Here is a 14,305-nt window from a genome sequence, read left to right on the forward strand (position 1 = left end):
GCGGCAAGAAAGACAAACCGGTGGAGAAACGGTGGGACGAGGTTGGGACCACGAGTGATGGGCCCAATTTGACTAGCCCATTGGCATAAGTAACTAGGCCCATACAGGTTCCAGATTAGGCAGCCCAAAGGTAGTAGTCATCGATTGGGTTGGTAACGCGGGAATCCTTAAAACTTCCGCAAATTTCTGAGTTTCGTTTTCGAGATTCGTGCATGCAGCCTCATCCGTCAAATGTTACACCATCTTTCTCAACCCTAGCACTCTGTCTGCTCACACTCCCCACCATCCATTCTTGCCCTGCTGCTCATCAACGTCGTTGCCGCCTCCTTCTGCTCCACCCGCTGTTGCCCTTCGATGCGGCTTTCCTTCGCTCTGTTGCTGCTTGCGCCTCTTCTGTTGGCACCCCCTTTCACTCCGTAGCCGAAGAAGAAGATACAGTTCGAAACCTAATATTTTTGAAATATTAATCTTTATTTTGGAAATGTTGAATATGTTGAAATAGGTTCGATGTAGTGTGCTTTCCTTCTAAATGTTAATCTATATTTTAGAAAATATTAAATATATTATTTTTCAATATTGGTCTAACTTTAAAAAATATTATATAGTATTTTAAATGTTAATTTATATTTTTATTTGGATCTAATGGGTTTTAGAGTCTCATAAGCTAACTATCTTTTGGAAGTTATATAGGAAGGCCCTTGGTAACGTGCAGTACTATTCATACAGAGTAGAAGTCGAATCAGAACCGAGTCCATACATACAAGAAAAAAAAGATCCGTCCAAATCCAACAAGAAATATAAAAAAAGATCATAAAATCAGTGCTAGAGCCTAGAGCAAATCGATCGGTAAATCAGTGAAAGAATATTCCGCCCTTGCAATTGCAAGCAACTGAACTAACCCAAGGAAGCAAGCAGCCAATCGATTCAACGAAGGCGAGAAAATCGAATAAGCAGCAAACCTCCAAGCAAAGCAAGCAGCACCAGAAAGCTTCTCCTAACATTGCACCAGCAAGAATGGAAGATAGGGATGGGGGACCTCAACGCACCGGTTCAAGGCCGCCGTCCAGCCAGCCTCAGCGCTTCACTCTTGTCGCCTCACTGTTCTGGGCGAATTCATGTTACAGTAGAGAGTTCATCACTCATTTTATTGTTCCTTTCTTCATGACAAAGGGCAACACATTTTAACAAAAGAAAAGTACCACTGCACACTTACACCTCCATGGGTTCACTGTCAAACGACGGCTACAGTGTTCGTATCACTAGAAACGTCGCATATACATGTGCATACCAAAAATCAGCTTAGATTCGTTAATGGTTTCCCCGTATTTTACAACAATTTTGTTATTTGTTGACTGGTTACTGGCAACTTTCTGAGTTTTAATATTCTCTTCAGCCCATTGATAAGGATTAGCTGCAGTCTTTCAGCCCATTGTCGAAAAGAAAAAATGTTAGATGCCCAGCAAAGTACGTCTACAACTTTAGGGGTTGTTCTTGCAGTTCAGTTTCCCTAATTTTGCTTTTAGGAAGAAGGCATCTATCTATCACCCAGAGCATCTCCTTCTTGGAACATTATAAATTCTAAGGTGGTGTTTGCAAGCCGGAAACAGATAACACCGGTAACGAAACAGAAGTAATCGATAGCGGCATTTGTTTGGTTCAAACGGAATCAGTTGCAGGTCCTGACCGGTGCAGTGCAGTGCGCAGCCACGATCACTTTGGCTGGAGCGATCATGAGCTAGGATTCATCGTACGTGGCTGGAGCGGGATCGCTTACCGCCCACGATCGGGCGCAATCAGCTTACTGATTACGTCGTACGTGAAACAAACCAAAACAAACGCAACCAATTTACAGTGTGATCGGATCACCACCTAAGAACAACTGTGCAGTACAAACTTAGACCACCTAGCTTTGTGAAATTAGCTACTATATTAATCGAAACGGTGGTGTGTGAGACCAAAGAGTTTTACGGAGAGACGAGCCGTACACGCAAGACGTCCGTGATAGCTCAGAGACGAGGCAGCTTGCTCTGCCTGGATGCAGCCTCGCTCACATGATTGTTTTGTGGAGCAGGTTGGCACGGGTGGGTAGACGGTCATTGCAGAAAAGCCATGCAAAGAATTTCACTTTTGTTGGCACGCGAGTTGCCCTTTAGTCTGCTCTTCTCAAATCAGAATCCGTTCATCCGTCCAGCAACAAGAACTACACTACTCACGAGTTCTTTCAAGGAACAGAGCTCGCGGGCGGCAGTAGTAGACAGCCGTGGTCTTAGCTGAAGATTCAAGGAGGGAGATAAGGCGGCAGCAACAGAGGCAGTGATTGGTAAGCTGCATGCACCCCTAGCCAGGCTTACGTAGTAGTGCAGTCGAGCCGTGATTGGATCCCTGCATTAGGCTCTTAGCCAGGCTTAGCTAATGCAAAAGAGCATGTACGACCTGCATAACTGAGAACCCATTTCATTCTCGTCTCCAGCAAGCCATGCTTGCACAAAGCCCCGTCCGTCCCATCCTCTCACCCCCGGTATGACTCCCGGCCGGCGGAGGCCCCGCGTCACGACACTCACCCCAAGGCTGGTGGAGGTCCCCTGCAGCGGCGCTCGCCCGCACGGCCGGCTGGGCCCCCGTGGTGGAGCTCGCTCACCGGCCGGCCGGGCCCGCGTGGCGGCGCTCCCCTGCACGGTCGGCGGAGCTCCCGCATGCCCGGCGGAACACCCAGCGGCAGCGCAAAGCCGGCGCAGGCTCCCGCGGTGGCGCTCCCCCGCGTGGCCCGCGGAGGCCCCTGCGGCGGCGGCGCGCTTCGCGGCCGGCGGGGCCCTGCGGAGGAGGAGCGCGCGGCGCTGGGAGCCCGCGGATTGGAGGACGTGGTCGCCAGATTGCAGGCTCTCGTGGTGGCGCACAGCTCTCGGTGGCTGTTGTGCTAGGAACAGCGAATTGGAATCAATCGAGGAGGAAATGGAGATAGAGAAGGCTGCTGCAAGGACCAAGGAGTGGACAGCTTAGGCGGCGCAAAGATTGGAGGATGGCGGCAGGTTCTTGGATGGCTGAGTTAACTAGCTAGGTTTGACGATACAGTTCGTGCGTTCTTTTTTATCTTGGTTTTGTCGATTGAGGACCATGCGTCTTCACCATGGACGGTGAACAAAGAGAAGAGAACAAAGCACACGAGAGAGACAATGAGTGATGAATAACACTGTCATATCGAATGTTCGGATACTAATTAGGAGGACTAAACATGAGCTAACTATAAAATTAATTGTAGAACCCTGTGCTAATTCGGGAGATGAATCTTTAAGCCTAATTAATCCGTCATTAGCAATGGTTACTGTAGTACCACATTGTCAAATCATGGACTAATTAGGCTTAATAGATTTGTCTCGCAAATTAGACTCCATCTGTGCAATTAGTTTTGTAACTAACCTATATTTAACACTCCTAATTAGCATCCAAACATCCGATGTGATAGATACTAAACTTTAGTGGGGTGTATCCAAACACCCCTAACTTATGCAACAGGCAACTAAACATGAGCTATAGCAATGCTGGCTAGCTGGAGCCATCCAACCAATCACGAGCCAAATGCATTACCGAAGATAGGCTTGAGCTGGTCAGGCTTAGGATCCTATAGCCTGGCTAGACCTAGCCAAGCAACCAAACACACCCAGACTAATGAGACTAATGAGGACGAACGACATGAGTTACGAGCGCAGGGAACTGAAGGCAGAGGGGTCCAGAAGGGAGACAATCGTCGAACGAGAATGAGGTTGCTCATCTGTCGTGAATACTAACCCGGGTAAGAGCACGATACCAGTAGTAAGGAGATGAGGGAGGAACGAGCTGTCTGGAAGCCCATCACCAGTATCACAGTTGAGATCATTGAGAAGCCAATCACGCCAGGGAAGGGAGCTGATCTCATGGAGTCTGTGCACAAACTTGAGGAGGAGGCAGTGGTTCTGGATGACTAGGTCTTTAATTCCCAACCTGCCATCAAGCTTTGACATACAGGCTTTGTCCCAGGCAATGAGGCACCGGGAAACCGAGCAAGTTTCTTCACCGGTCCAGAGGAAAGCACATTGACGGCGATCAATGGCCTGGACCACTCCTTTGGGGAGAAGTAAGGCCGACATGTAGTAAACATGGAGGCTGCTGAGGACGGCATTGGTCAACACAAGGCGTGCGCCGGTAGAGAGGAGACGCCCCCGCCAGCCAGCAAGGTATTTGTCACATTTCGCGGTGAGTGGCTGGAAGTCTACGTTCTGAAGAATTTTTTCATTATTTACCACTCATCTTTTGCAAGTTTTGAACCACGAAAAAATTGATTCACAATTTTCCATTCTTTCTAAAATTTATCTTTTATGTAAGTCACTAAATTAAGGATCTTTGTTGACAGCAGAGACAATCAATTTTATATATTTACTTATTTTGCCTTTATGGGTTAATTTGTATTTTTATCCAGTAGAAACTCATTTTTCTATGACCTAGAAATTATTCGTGTTGGTACCTCATCTTGGAAACTCTTGGATATATAGGTCCATTTATCCGAGCGTCTAGGCTGACTCATCTATGCAACCTCAGGTATTTTAAAAGTATGAAAAAAATATATAAAGAATGTTTGGATATTCTCGAGATGTCTGGCTCGGTTTTGCTATTCTTTGGAAATTCAGGGTCTATTCTAGAATTTTGCAGGGCTTCTTTGGAAATGTAATGAATTTCTGGAATCTGTGGACTTTCTGTAGATACCATGCCTACCTCCTACAACAAAAGATGCAATCATTTCCATGAATATTTACCCTCCTTGTGTATGTAACCCGGCCATGTACATTAGTCAATTGCAGTCGGTGTCAAAGCAGAGATTTAACCCTTTTTTCCTTTGAAAGCTGTCTGTATCTCCGTATGGTTAGAATCGACAAAGATGAGTATTATCTACATGTTCTAAGGTTAGGAAAAATTGGTTCTATAGCATCGAAAAAAAACCGTTCCTGAAAAATATATACCATCGAAAGACCAAGGAACAGATGTTACCTGAAAATAGCATTCTATCACGTCTCAAGCTAACACCATGAATGCCGTCCATCTCCTCCCCTTCTCTTTACCACGCTGAGCTCCGGCAGAGAATCTCGTTTCCTCGTCGGTGGGGCCGGACACTTTCGGTGGCGTGAGTTGGAGGAGGCAGGCAGGCAGCGCCTCTGACTGAGCGAGGTCCTGGAGCTAGCATGACGCGAGCGGCCGGGCCGTGGAGCTCGAAGAGGGCCTGGATTTGCAGTCACGGCACAACAATGTCATGTTTGATGCCATTGTGGCCGTCTGGCCGTGCATGAGCAGCATGCGGCAACTCTTGATGCAGGGGGTGTTTGGATACCACGGGCTAAACTTTAGCCCTGTCACATCGGATGTTCGGATGCTAATTAGGAGGACTAAATATGAGTTAATTACAAAACTAATAGCAGAACCTCTAGGCTAAATCGCGAGATGAATCTATTAAGCCTAATTAATCTATTATTAGCAAATGGTTACTGTAGCACCATATTGTCAAATCATGGACTAATTAGGCTTAATAGATTCGTCTCGCGATTTAGACTAGGAGTTGTGCAATTAGTTTTGTAATTAACCTATGTTTAATACTCCTAATTAGTGTTCAAACATCCGATGTGACAGGGGTTAAAGTTTAGCCTCTGCTTCCTAGCACCCCGCAGTCATGCGAGAGACTATTGTGAGCTCGGCTCCCCCTGGAAGCACTCCATTCAATTATGTTCTTAATCCTACCTACCAATCTCAGTGCTGGGTGCTGCACAATCGATTACAAGCAAGAGAGGGGATGCTGGGACGGAGCGGAGGAGTCCAACGCCATCGACACGTTGCTGGCCCGTGGAGTCCAACGCGCAAAACATCTGGACGGCGATCGAGGATATTCACGGCATTGGCTTCCATTCGTTCGATGGTATTTTAGGTCTTGTTTAGTTGCTAAAATTTGAAGTGTCAAAATTACTGTGCCAGTACTGTAGCATATTGTAGCGTTTCGTTTGTATGTATAAATTATTGTCCAAACATTGACTAATTAGGCTCAAAAGATTCGTCTCACAAAGTACAACAAAACTGTGCAATTAGTTTTTAATTTCGTCTACATTTAGTACTTCATGCATGTACCGCAAGTTTGATGTGATAGGAAATCTTCTTTTGCATAGTGCTAAAGTTGGAAGTTGGGGGTGAACTAAACAAGGGCTTACACGACGAAAATCTTTCGGTGATATTTTCCAGAAACGGTCTTCTCCGGTGCTATAGAACCAATTTTCCCAAGCTCTAGGTTATACGAGGAAGGGATACAGGTTTGCAACAAGAGCGGTACAAATGATGGTTATCCCTACAGCGGTGTGCAATTTGCATGAATATTTCCCCTCCTGATGCATGTAACCCATGTGCATTAGTCAATTGCAGTCGATATCAAAAGCAGAGATTTAACCTTTTTCTTTTTCCTTTTGCAAGTTGCCGGTTGCAGGTTAGAATCAACAGTAGAAATGCTGTATTATGTACACATGTTCTAGATGGCATGGCAGCGATACATGTTCTCCAGAACCAGCTCGCACCAATGAGGGTACAAATAAGAGATGGTTATCCCTATCAGCAGGTGCGCAATTGGCATCGGCAGCCTACCCTATCGCCGCTTGTGAAACCGGCATGGATAGGTGGTAACACTAGCAGCCGATAGCGATAATGTGTTTTGTAGTAGCGGTAGGATTTTATACTCTGTTTCCATATGAACTTTTAGATGAAGAAAGCATAAGTTTGGGTCTAGATATATGCAGCTAAAATTTCCATTTTAGATGTAAACATACCTTCTTGCTTTCTATTATAATGAAAAGGTAGAGCACCTACCATATTTGCTCAAAATAAATTTTCCATTTGAATTTGAATTTCTTGAGAGCAACCATTTGCTCCAAGAGACCGTGCTACAAGGGAACTTCCTAACAGAATAATCAGTCTTTCCTCCTTGGAATAAGAATAATCATGTTCAAAGACTGTGCTTGCTTACTCTGGAAAGAAAGAGTGCAGCTTCTTTCTTTTTTTCACGGGAACACTTGCCTCATTCGGTTGCCAAAGCATAAGTAGCACTTTATTCAATGGAAGCAAAAGCATAGTATCTACAAATCTTTTGTCTTTGGAAAAAGCTGGGATTTGTGTGTTTTATTCCATCGCAACAAGATACCCATAAGCTGGCGCCCCCACCTACCTTGCAGCGTGCACAAGTTTGGAAGGGTCATCGTTCCTTACTTTGCAGCGTGCATGATGAGCAAGCATTCGCCCCAGAGATGCTGAGCTACCTACAATCTAGCACGAACTGGAACTCGTCCAAAGAAAATCAAGGCACTAGAGAACACAGCAACCAGTTGATCATTTACCTCCGGAACGAGTTAGTGACGGAGATGGCCGCTGGCAGCGCCCAGAGCGCCGTCGACTCGCTGGTGGGCCGCCTCACGTTGGCTCTCCTCGACGAGGCGCAGCTGCTGAGCGGCGTGAGCGGCGACGTGGAGTTCATCAAGCGCGAGATGGAGAGCATGAGCGGCCTCCTCCTGGACGTGTCGGACGCGTCCGGGCGGCAGCACCCCAGCAACCAGGTCCGGGCGTGGATGAGGCAGGTCCAGGAGCTCGCTTACGACTCCCAGAGCTGCGTCGACCGCTACGTGCAGAACTTTGGGGGTGCCTCCGCGCCCACGGGTGTCCTCGCCACCCTTTGGCGGGCGCCGCGGACGGTGCTGGCCCGCCGCCGCATCGCCAAGCAGATCCGGGAGCTCAAGGCCCGGGCGGTCGAAGTGGGCGAGTGGAGGCAGAGGTACGGGGTCATGTTCCCCGACAAGCTGCCACCACGTTAAGAGGCGGGCAGCAGGGACGGCGCTGACGAGGAGGCAGACAGCAAGAAGGCGGCATCGAGGCGCCGCGCATTGGATGAGGCCTTTGTGCTGCTTGATGCAGACGTGCCGGTGGAGGCGGCTCTCAGATGGTGCCTGATGGGGAAGCAGTTGTCGGAGCCTGAGCCCGGTTCCGGCAACTTTCTGTATGACTCCGGGTACGCACAAGTGAACTACTTGCTGTACCACTTAGCCAACGAACTCTTCAACATGGTGGAGCTGTACGAGTGGCTCAAGGGGATGGGTGATGGCCGCCGTCCAAACGATGAAGGCAATAAGTGGATGAGCACCGCATGGCTGTGGCTGCTCAATGACAAGATCAATACCATCGGCAACATGATCCATGGGAAAACCCGCCTGTTGGACCGCTGGATTGAGAGCAAGACATGGCCGTTCCTCAACAGGATGAAGTGGCTGAAGCAGAACATATCTGTGGGAACGCCCCATGGCCGCCAGCTATCTCCCTCCAACAGCCAGCAGGACGACCATAAGCTTAAACTGGACCATGCCAGGGAGACGATGCGGTGGATGAAGCGGGTATTCGGCGATCATCATCCACATGGGCAAGGGCTTAGAGTCCTCTTTGTGCTCTCACGACCAGCAGTTGAAGGAGGCCTTAGTCCGCGCGACAACTTCTCCGCCAAAGAACTAGGGAGGAGAGCCTACAGCCATCCTCTGGCGGTAGAGAAGTTCGAGAGCCGGGTGTGCATCGACGCCAACATCTACACACAGCGCAAGGAGAGGCTTCATAGGCTACTTGATGGTTTGCTCCCCAACAGTCCCGCTGGAGGCGCTGACCTGCTCAGCCTCAGCGAGGCAGAGCTGGAGAGCAAGATTCAGCAGCACCTGCGAGGAAGAAAATTCTTGATTGTCCTCAACGATCCTCATGACGATTCAGCATGGGAGCACATAAGGCAAGCTTTGCCTGCTCCAAGTGATGGCTTCTCAGATGGCAGTGCTGTTATCGTGACCCCATCAATGGAGCACCAGGAAGACAGGGCTGACGGGTGGATCACCGCCAGAATGCTCTTCTCGCATTACCCTGGAACCCTTCCGTACAAAGTGTATGTCTGCTCTCTTGACACTGAAGCTCTGCGCAAGAAAGTTTCCGAGCTGTGCGATCCGAACTTGGCTGGCACTGTAAGCAAGGTCCTGATGAAATGCCGCTCGGACTCATTTTCCACCAAGATGGTGTTCCATGCTCTGCATGCAGATCCTCACAGAAGCAAGGGAGAATGGGAGAAATTACTGTCCAGCCTAGATGATTTTTCCACGGTGAGTAATGCCAGGCATATCATAAGGTTCAGCTATGACGGCCTGCCCAGCAGTTACAAGAGCTGCTTGCTGTACCTACGCATCTTCCCCCCGGATTGCAAAATCAGGAGGACAAGTCTAGTTAGGCGATGGGCTGCCGAACGCCTCATCACCAAGAGAGGTGGGATCAGTGCAATTGATGAAGCTGATCATTGCTTCCAAGAGCTCATTGATCGGCGCCTTGTTCTCCCTGGTGACATCAACCCTCAAGGCAAAGCCAAGAGCTGCACAGTACATGTTCCTGTCTTATCCTTCATTGCTAGGATCACCGGCGATGATGATCCCGCTGCTAGCAACTCTGATCTGGTACCTGAACTGGCCCATCACCTTTCCATTCGCAACGGAATCCAACTCAGCAGGATGAAGAGAAAAGCGACACGTTCCAATAATTGCTGGAGAATCCTCAACCCTTCCTCTACCACCGTGGAGTCAGAAGATTCCAAACTGGACATCCTAACACTTCTTAATCTGCTGCCTGCAGCTCAACTTGGATTGGTCAAAGTGCTGGACCTATAAGGGTGCCCTGGCTTGAAAAAGCAGCACCTCAAGAACATCTGCAACAAGATATTTCAGCTCAAGTATCTAAGTCTAAGGAACACAGATGTTAATGAGCTGCCCAAGGAAATTAACAAGCTCCAAGACTTGGAGACATTTGACATCAGGCAGACAAAGATACATGCCTTCCCTGCAAAAGCCATTATTCTCCGAAAGCTAGTGTGCCTTCTTGCCGGTCGCATTGGTCCTCAAGGCAAGGGTGCCATGGGATCTGGTGAAGAATCATTTTCTACCCTTCGTATCCTCATGGAATTGGGAGCATGGAAAACATAGAGAGACTATCCCATGTTGAAGTTTCTGAGACTGCTGATGTGGATGCCCTGAACAATGTTGGCCGGTTGCAGAAGTTGAAGAAGCTAGGTATTGTTATCAATGGCAAGCAAGATTTCCTCGACTGTCTGCTTCAAGTAATTGGCAAGCTAAACGAAGTCATATGCTCGTTTTCAATCTGTATCAAAGATGGAACTGAGATTACTGAGATGAAAAGCTCAAAACTCCCGACCCCCAGATCTCTTGCAAAACTTAACATCAGTGGCAAGATAAGTGGGTTGTCTACATGGATCAGCGAGCTTGAACAGCTTTCCAAGATAACTCTATCCCATACCTTCTTGGAAGACATTGATATACGGATCCTAGGCAACCTTTTCAACTTGCGTTTCTTAAGGCTTGGGAGCGAGTCCTATACCGACAAGAACCTAACATTCAGGAATGGATTCAGTAAACTTGAGGTTCTTGTCATTGAGAGCTCACATATTTCTGACATCCATTTTGAACAGAAAGCAGCTCCTAAGCTTGAGAAGATTGTTTGGACGTCTACCGTTAACTGCAAAATAGAAACTCTCGCAATTGAGAAGCTTCCAAGCCTGAAAGAGATTGAACTCAATGGTGTCTGTGAGAGGAGTCGCGTAGAAAAATCTGTGAGAGAAAATCCAAAGAATCCGAAGCTTAAATATAATACAGATCCAATGTGTGAGGACACTTCTGCCATGGAGTAGCAATCATTTCTGCTTTCATGCAGTCAACATGGAATACATGTTTGTGTGAGTGAGTACATGTGTCCATGGTTGTTTACTCCGGTTTTGTGCATATCTGTAAGCTTGACCATAACATTGTGTTTACTCTCCTGAGTTGGACCTGTTTGTTCATGTAATAAGCAGTATATGCATGCATGAATGCTTGGTGCGCTGTGTTAATGTATTGTGTGTTAATATTTGATTGAGTAGTGTAACGACCATTTAAGTGATGCAACTATACCTTTTAAATATGACATGCGATATTATACTTTGTAGAGAATATATTGAGTACTAAAGTAGTTAATCTTTGTTCCAACAATTTTTATGTATACCATTTTTTGACATTGGAGGACGTCCTTTTTGGAAGTGCCATTCAAAAAGGGCATTGCTTCTAGTTGTATGAAAAAAGACATCTACTGCCGCAAATCAATCCTTCTTTCTATTTTTTCTAAGTATTTATATTTAAATACTGAAAGATACTGAAATTCTAAATTATTTAGTTCATTTTTATCTAATGTGGTTAACACAAGAATATTTAAGAATTTCTATTTAAATCAATTTCTATATCAAATATACATATAAAATTATTTATGGGGGATAAGCAATCATATAAGATATGGAGACGAAAAGAAGGTACAGTTCAAATAGTTATAAACAAAGCTATTCTCTTTAATAAAACATTCTGAAACTTAGATAATTCTACTTCTACTCATTAGAATTTCCATTTTATAGGATTATTTTCATCATTTATCAGGTTATCTGTCACGTGCAAGGTTTATTGGGTATGGCCCTCCCTCCAACCAAGCCCCTAATACTATCTGTCCACTATAAGCTTCTCTAATTTACAGGGTAACCAACAATTTCCTTCTTGCTCATATAACATTTCAACTGAATTAACACAGAAAATGAAGATTAGAAGACCCAGCACAGCTGTCAGACTGTATGAAATATGGATCCTTCCCATAATACCTAACAACACCTAATAGGCTTTATCTGTATAACTATAACATGCATTGCATGATACCCCCAGGAAATGCATGAACAGCTTAGCATATCTCAAAAGAATAGCAGGATATTTGAATCAATCTGAACAAAATATTCTTACCATAATCAATTCGATTTGCTTCAGAGGTCTGCGTTGGCACATATGTTTTTAGATTTACAGTTTGATAAACAACAAAAGAACAGCCTCCTGCACCAAAAAAATTCAGTATTTAAGAACGTCTTAACAACATTAAAACCTACAGATGTATTAATCAAGTAGCAAACAAGAATTTGCCTTTTCTTTTCCATTTGTCTAAGCAGACTTACAAAAATGATAACTCGAGGTCTCGAGCACTGATTACAGAATGGAGCAGTATTAAAGTAATATTATGGGCTAAACCATTATAGAATATATCCTTCATGAACGACTTTGGAACCATATGAAACTAGTGAACAGGAAGTAGTTCCAGGAATGTTAAGACACAGAAGAGGACATAGAAAGCATACCCACTTTGGCAGTCTTGGTCACAAGCAACTTAGGATCTATAGAAGGTGGGTACAGGAACAAGAAATGTGTCATCTTCAAAGTGTCTCCTAGTAAGATAAACATCTTGATAGTTGATAGTATTAAGGACAACTATAGTGTGGACATGTTAATAAAACTGCCATATCCAGCATCAAAGAAGTACGTTAGTATTTCCATTGTTGCTATGCCTGATTTAGAAGCTGTAACCATGGCAACCTAATTAATTGAGTAATAAGAAACTAGCACTAGAAGAGGAATTTGTTGTTCCACGCTCACTGAATGAAATGAGAAGCCATAGTGCATCATGCCAACTTGAAATGCAACCATGTTTTAAACACATCATTGGAATATACAACTAATTGCTCTCCTGTACTGTCTTCTGCTTCAAACAAGGACTAACATGCTACAACAGGGTTTCACATCTAGTTAGTTGGATGGGGCACCAATCTTGACTGCAATCGCAACACAAAAGACACAGAAAGTTGTGGCATACAGTGAACCGCGATGACATGACGTGTTAGGATGTGATACTTTGCTGAGAGACTGTATATGAAACTAAATCTGGCAAAGGTGCATATCATTCATATCATGGGAACGATAAATTAAGTCAAAGGTTGAACAGAATAATGGTAGGTATGGATACTTCGCTTAACAGGTACACATAGTAGCCTAGCCCCCATGCTTTCAGTGCAGGGGAAGTCCTCATGGCGTCACCTTGCCCATCAATTCGTCAAAAATGTTCTCAACCTGCTGCGGTGCATGCAAAATTAGAGGATAGACATGAAGGTAAAATATTACTACTAGCCTACTAGGCCAGCCATATTGGAATAATTTAAAACTACTTAGTAGGTCTACTATAAGAAACACAAGCTATCAGGACAAAATTCTATCATTCTTTGGACAAGGAACTGTAAGAACCCTCACCTTGTGTACATTGGTCTTGCGTGCTGAAGAAGAGGAGGAAGAGCGCCGGACAAGTCCACAGCGGCCTGAATCGAACGAATTGGGCTTCGAAGGTGGAGCAAAACCAACTCTTCTCTCACGGGGGCTTAGTGACTCGACCACCACTCCGCTCCACTGGGAGTGCGACGAGGGAGGGGAGCGGCGCGCGGAGGAGCATGGGTGGTGGTGGCGGCGGAACCGGCCGGCGGCCGCCACTGGGACGAGGGAGGGATGGGGCTCGAATGGGGTGGCTTGGCTGAATCAATGCGAGGAGAGGAGGTGGGAGGGAGAAAGGAGGAGAGAATCTGGGAGAAGGCCGCAGGCCCGCAGCGCGGCGTGGCAGAGCTCGCCGGCGCCGGCGGGCGAAAATGGGGAGTGGTGGCTCCACACGTACGTGGCTGACTCGCATGCGCTGGCGGTGTTAGGCCCAATTTTAATAATGGGCCCTCCAGCGAGGCGTCAGTTCTAGCTAGGATATAGAAGCCCAAGTTGACAGCAGGCTTACAAGTTCAGGCCCTCTAGGGCACCCGCAATGGGTAGACAAGCTCTCTATCTCTGTATCTCTGTAGTCGTGTCCGACTAGTACTCTTATACCAAAGACTACCCTGTAACCCTGCTATAAGGACAGGCAGGGACCCCCTCCAAATGAGTTCAATCGAATACAAGCATACAATACACAGGACGTAGGGTATTACGCGATCTAGTGGTCCGAACCTGTCTAAATCATGTTCCTGCCTCACCATCAACTCCTTGATTTCGGTGACACCCACCAACCAAGACACTATCTCGGGTACTCCCTTGATAGGTTGTTGGGTTAAAACACCGACAAAAGACAAGTTACCTTTCAACTGATGCTTCAACATCTTGTTGCATTTCCGGAGGCGATTCTTCTCATCCGCGGCTTGTTGGACAAGATTGTGGTACTCGGCAGCTTGGCCATCGTACTTCATTAGTAGCCGGGAGGAGTACTCACGCTCCTTGGCAAGCTCGCGCTCGAGTGCTTGAGCTCGCATGATGATGTCACCATAGCCTTGGAGCATCTCTGACTTCCGACGGGAGAGCTTGATCAAATCCTG

At 46.3% G+C, this 14,305-nt stretch overlaps 1 protein-coding gene and 1 pseudogene across 1 annotated transcript; both read left to right on the forward strand.

Moving 5' to 3' along the window:
- Positions 1–6,939: 6,939 nt before the first annotated feature.
- LOC101768747 lies at positions 6,940–10,957 on the forward strand. The gene has a single exon (XM_022823785.1). It carries the CDS (start codon positions 7,299–7,301, stop codon positions 7,857–7,859), a length of 561 nt encoding a protein of 186 aa, XP_022679520.1. The 5' UTR covers positions 6,940–7,298; the 3' UTR covers positions 7,860–10,957.
- On the forward strand, positions 7,866–11,007 carry LOC111256209 (annotated as a pseudogene).
- The last annotated feature ends 3,298 nt before the right edge of the window (positions 11,008–14,305 follow it).

This window comes from Setaria italica, chromosome II (genome assembly GCF_000263155.2).
Source record: "Setaria italica strain Yugu1 chromosome II, Setaria_italica_v2.0, whole genome shotgun sequence".
In the NCBI taxonomy this organism is placed as follows: domain Eukaryota; kingdom Viridiplantae; phylum Streptophyta; class Magnoliopsida; order Poales; family Poaceae; genus Setaria; species Setaria italica.

Excerpts from the sequence above, each read along its gene's own strand:
- LOC101768747 (XM_022823785.1), top strand. The coding sequence starts at position 7,299 with ATGCTGAGCTACCTACAATCTAGCACGAACTGGAACTCGTCCAAAGAA.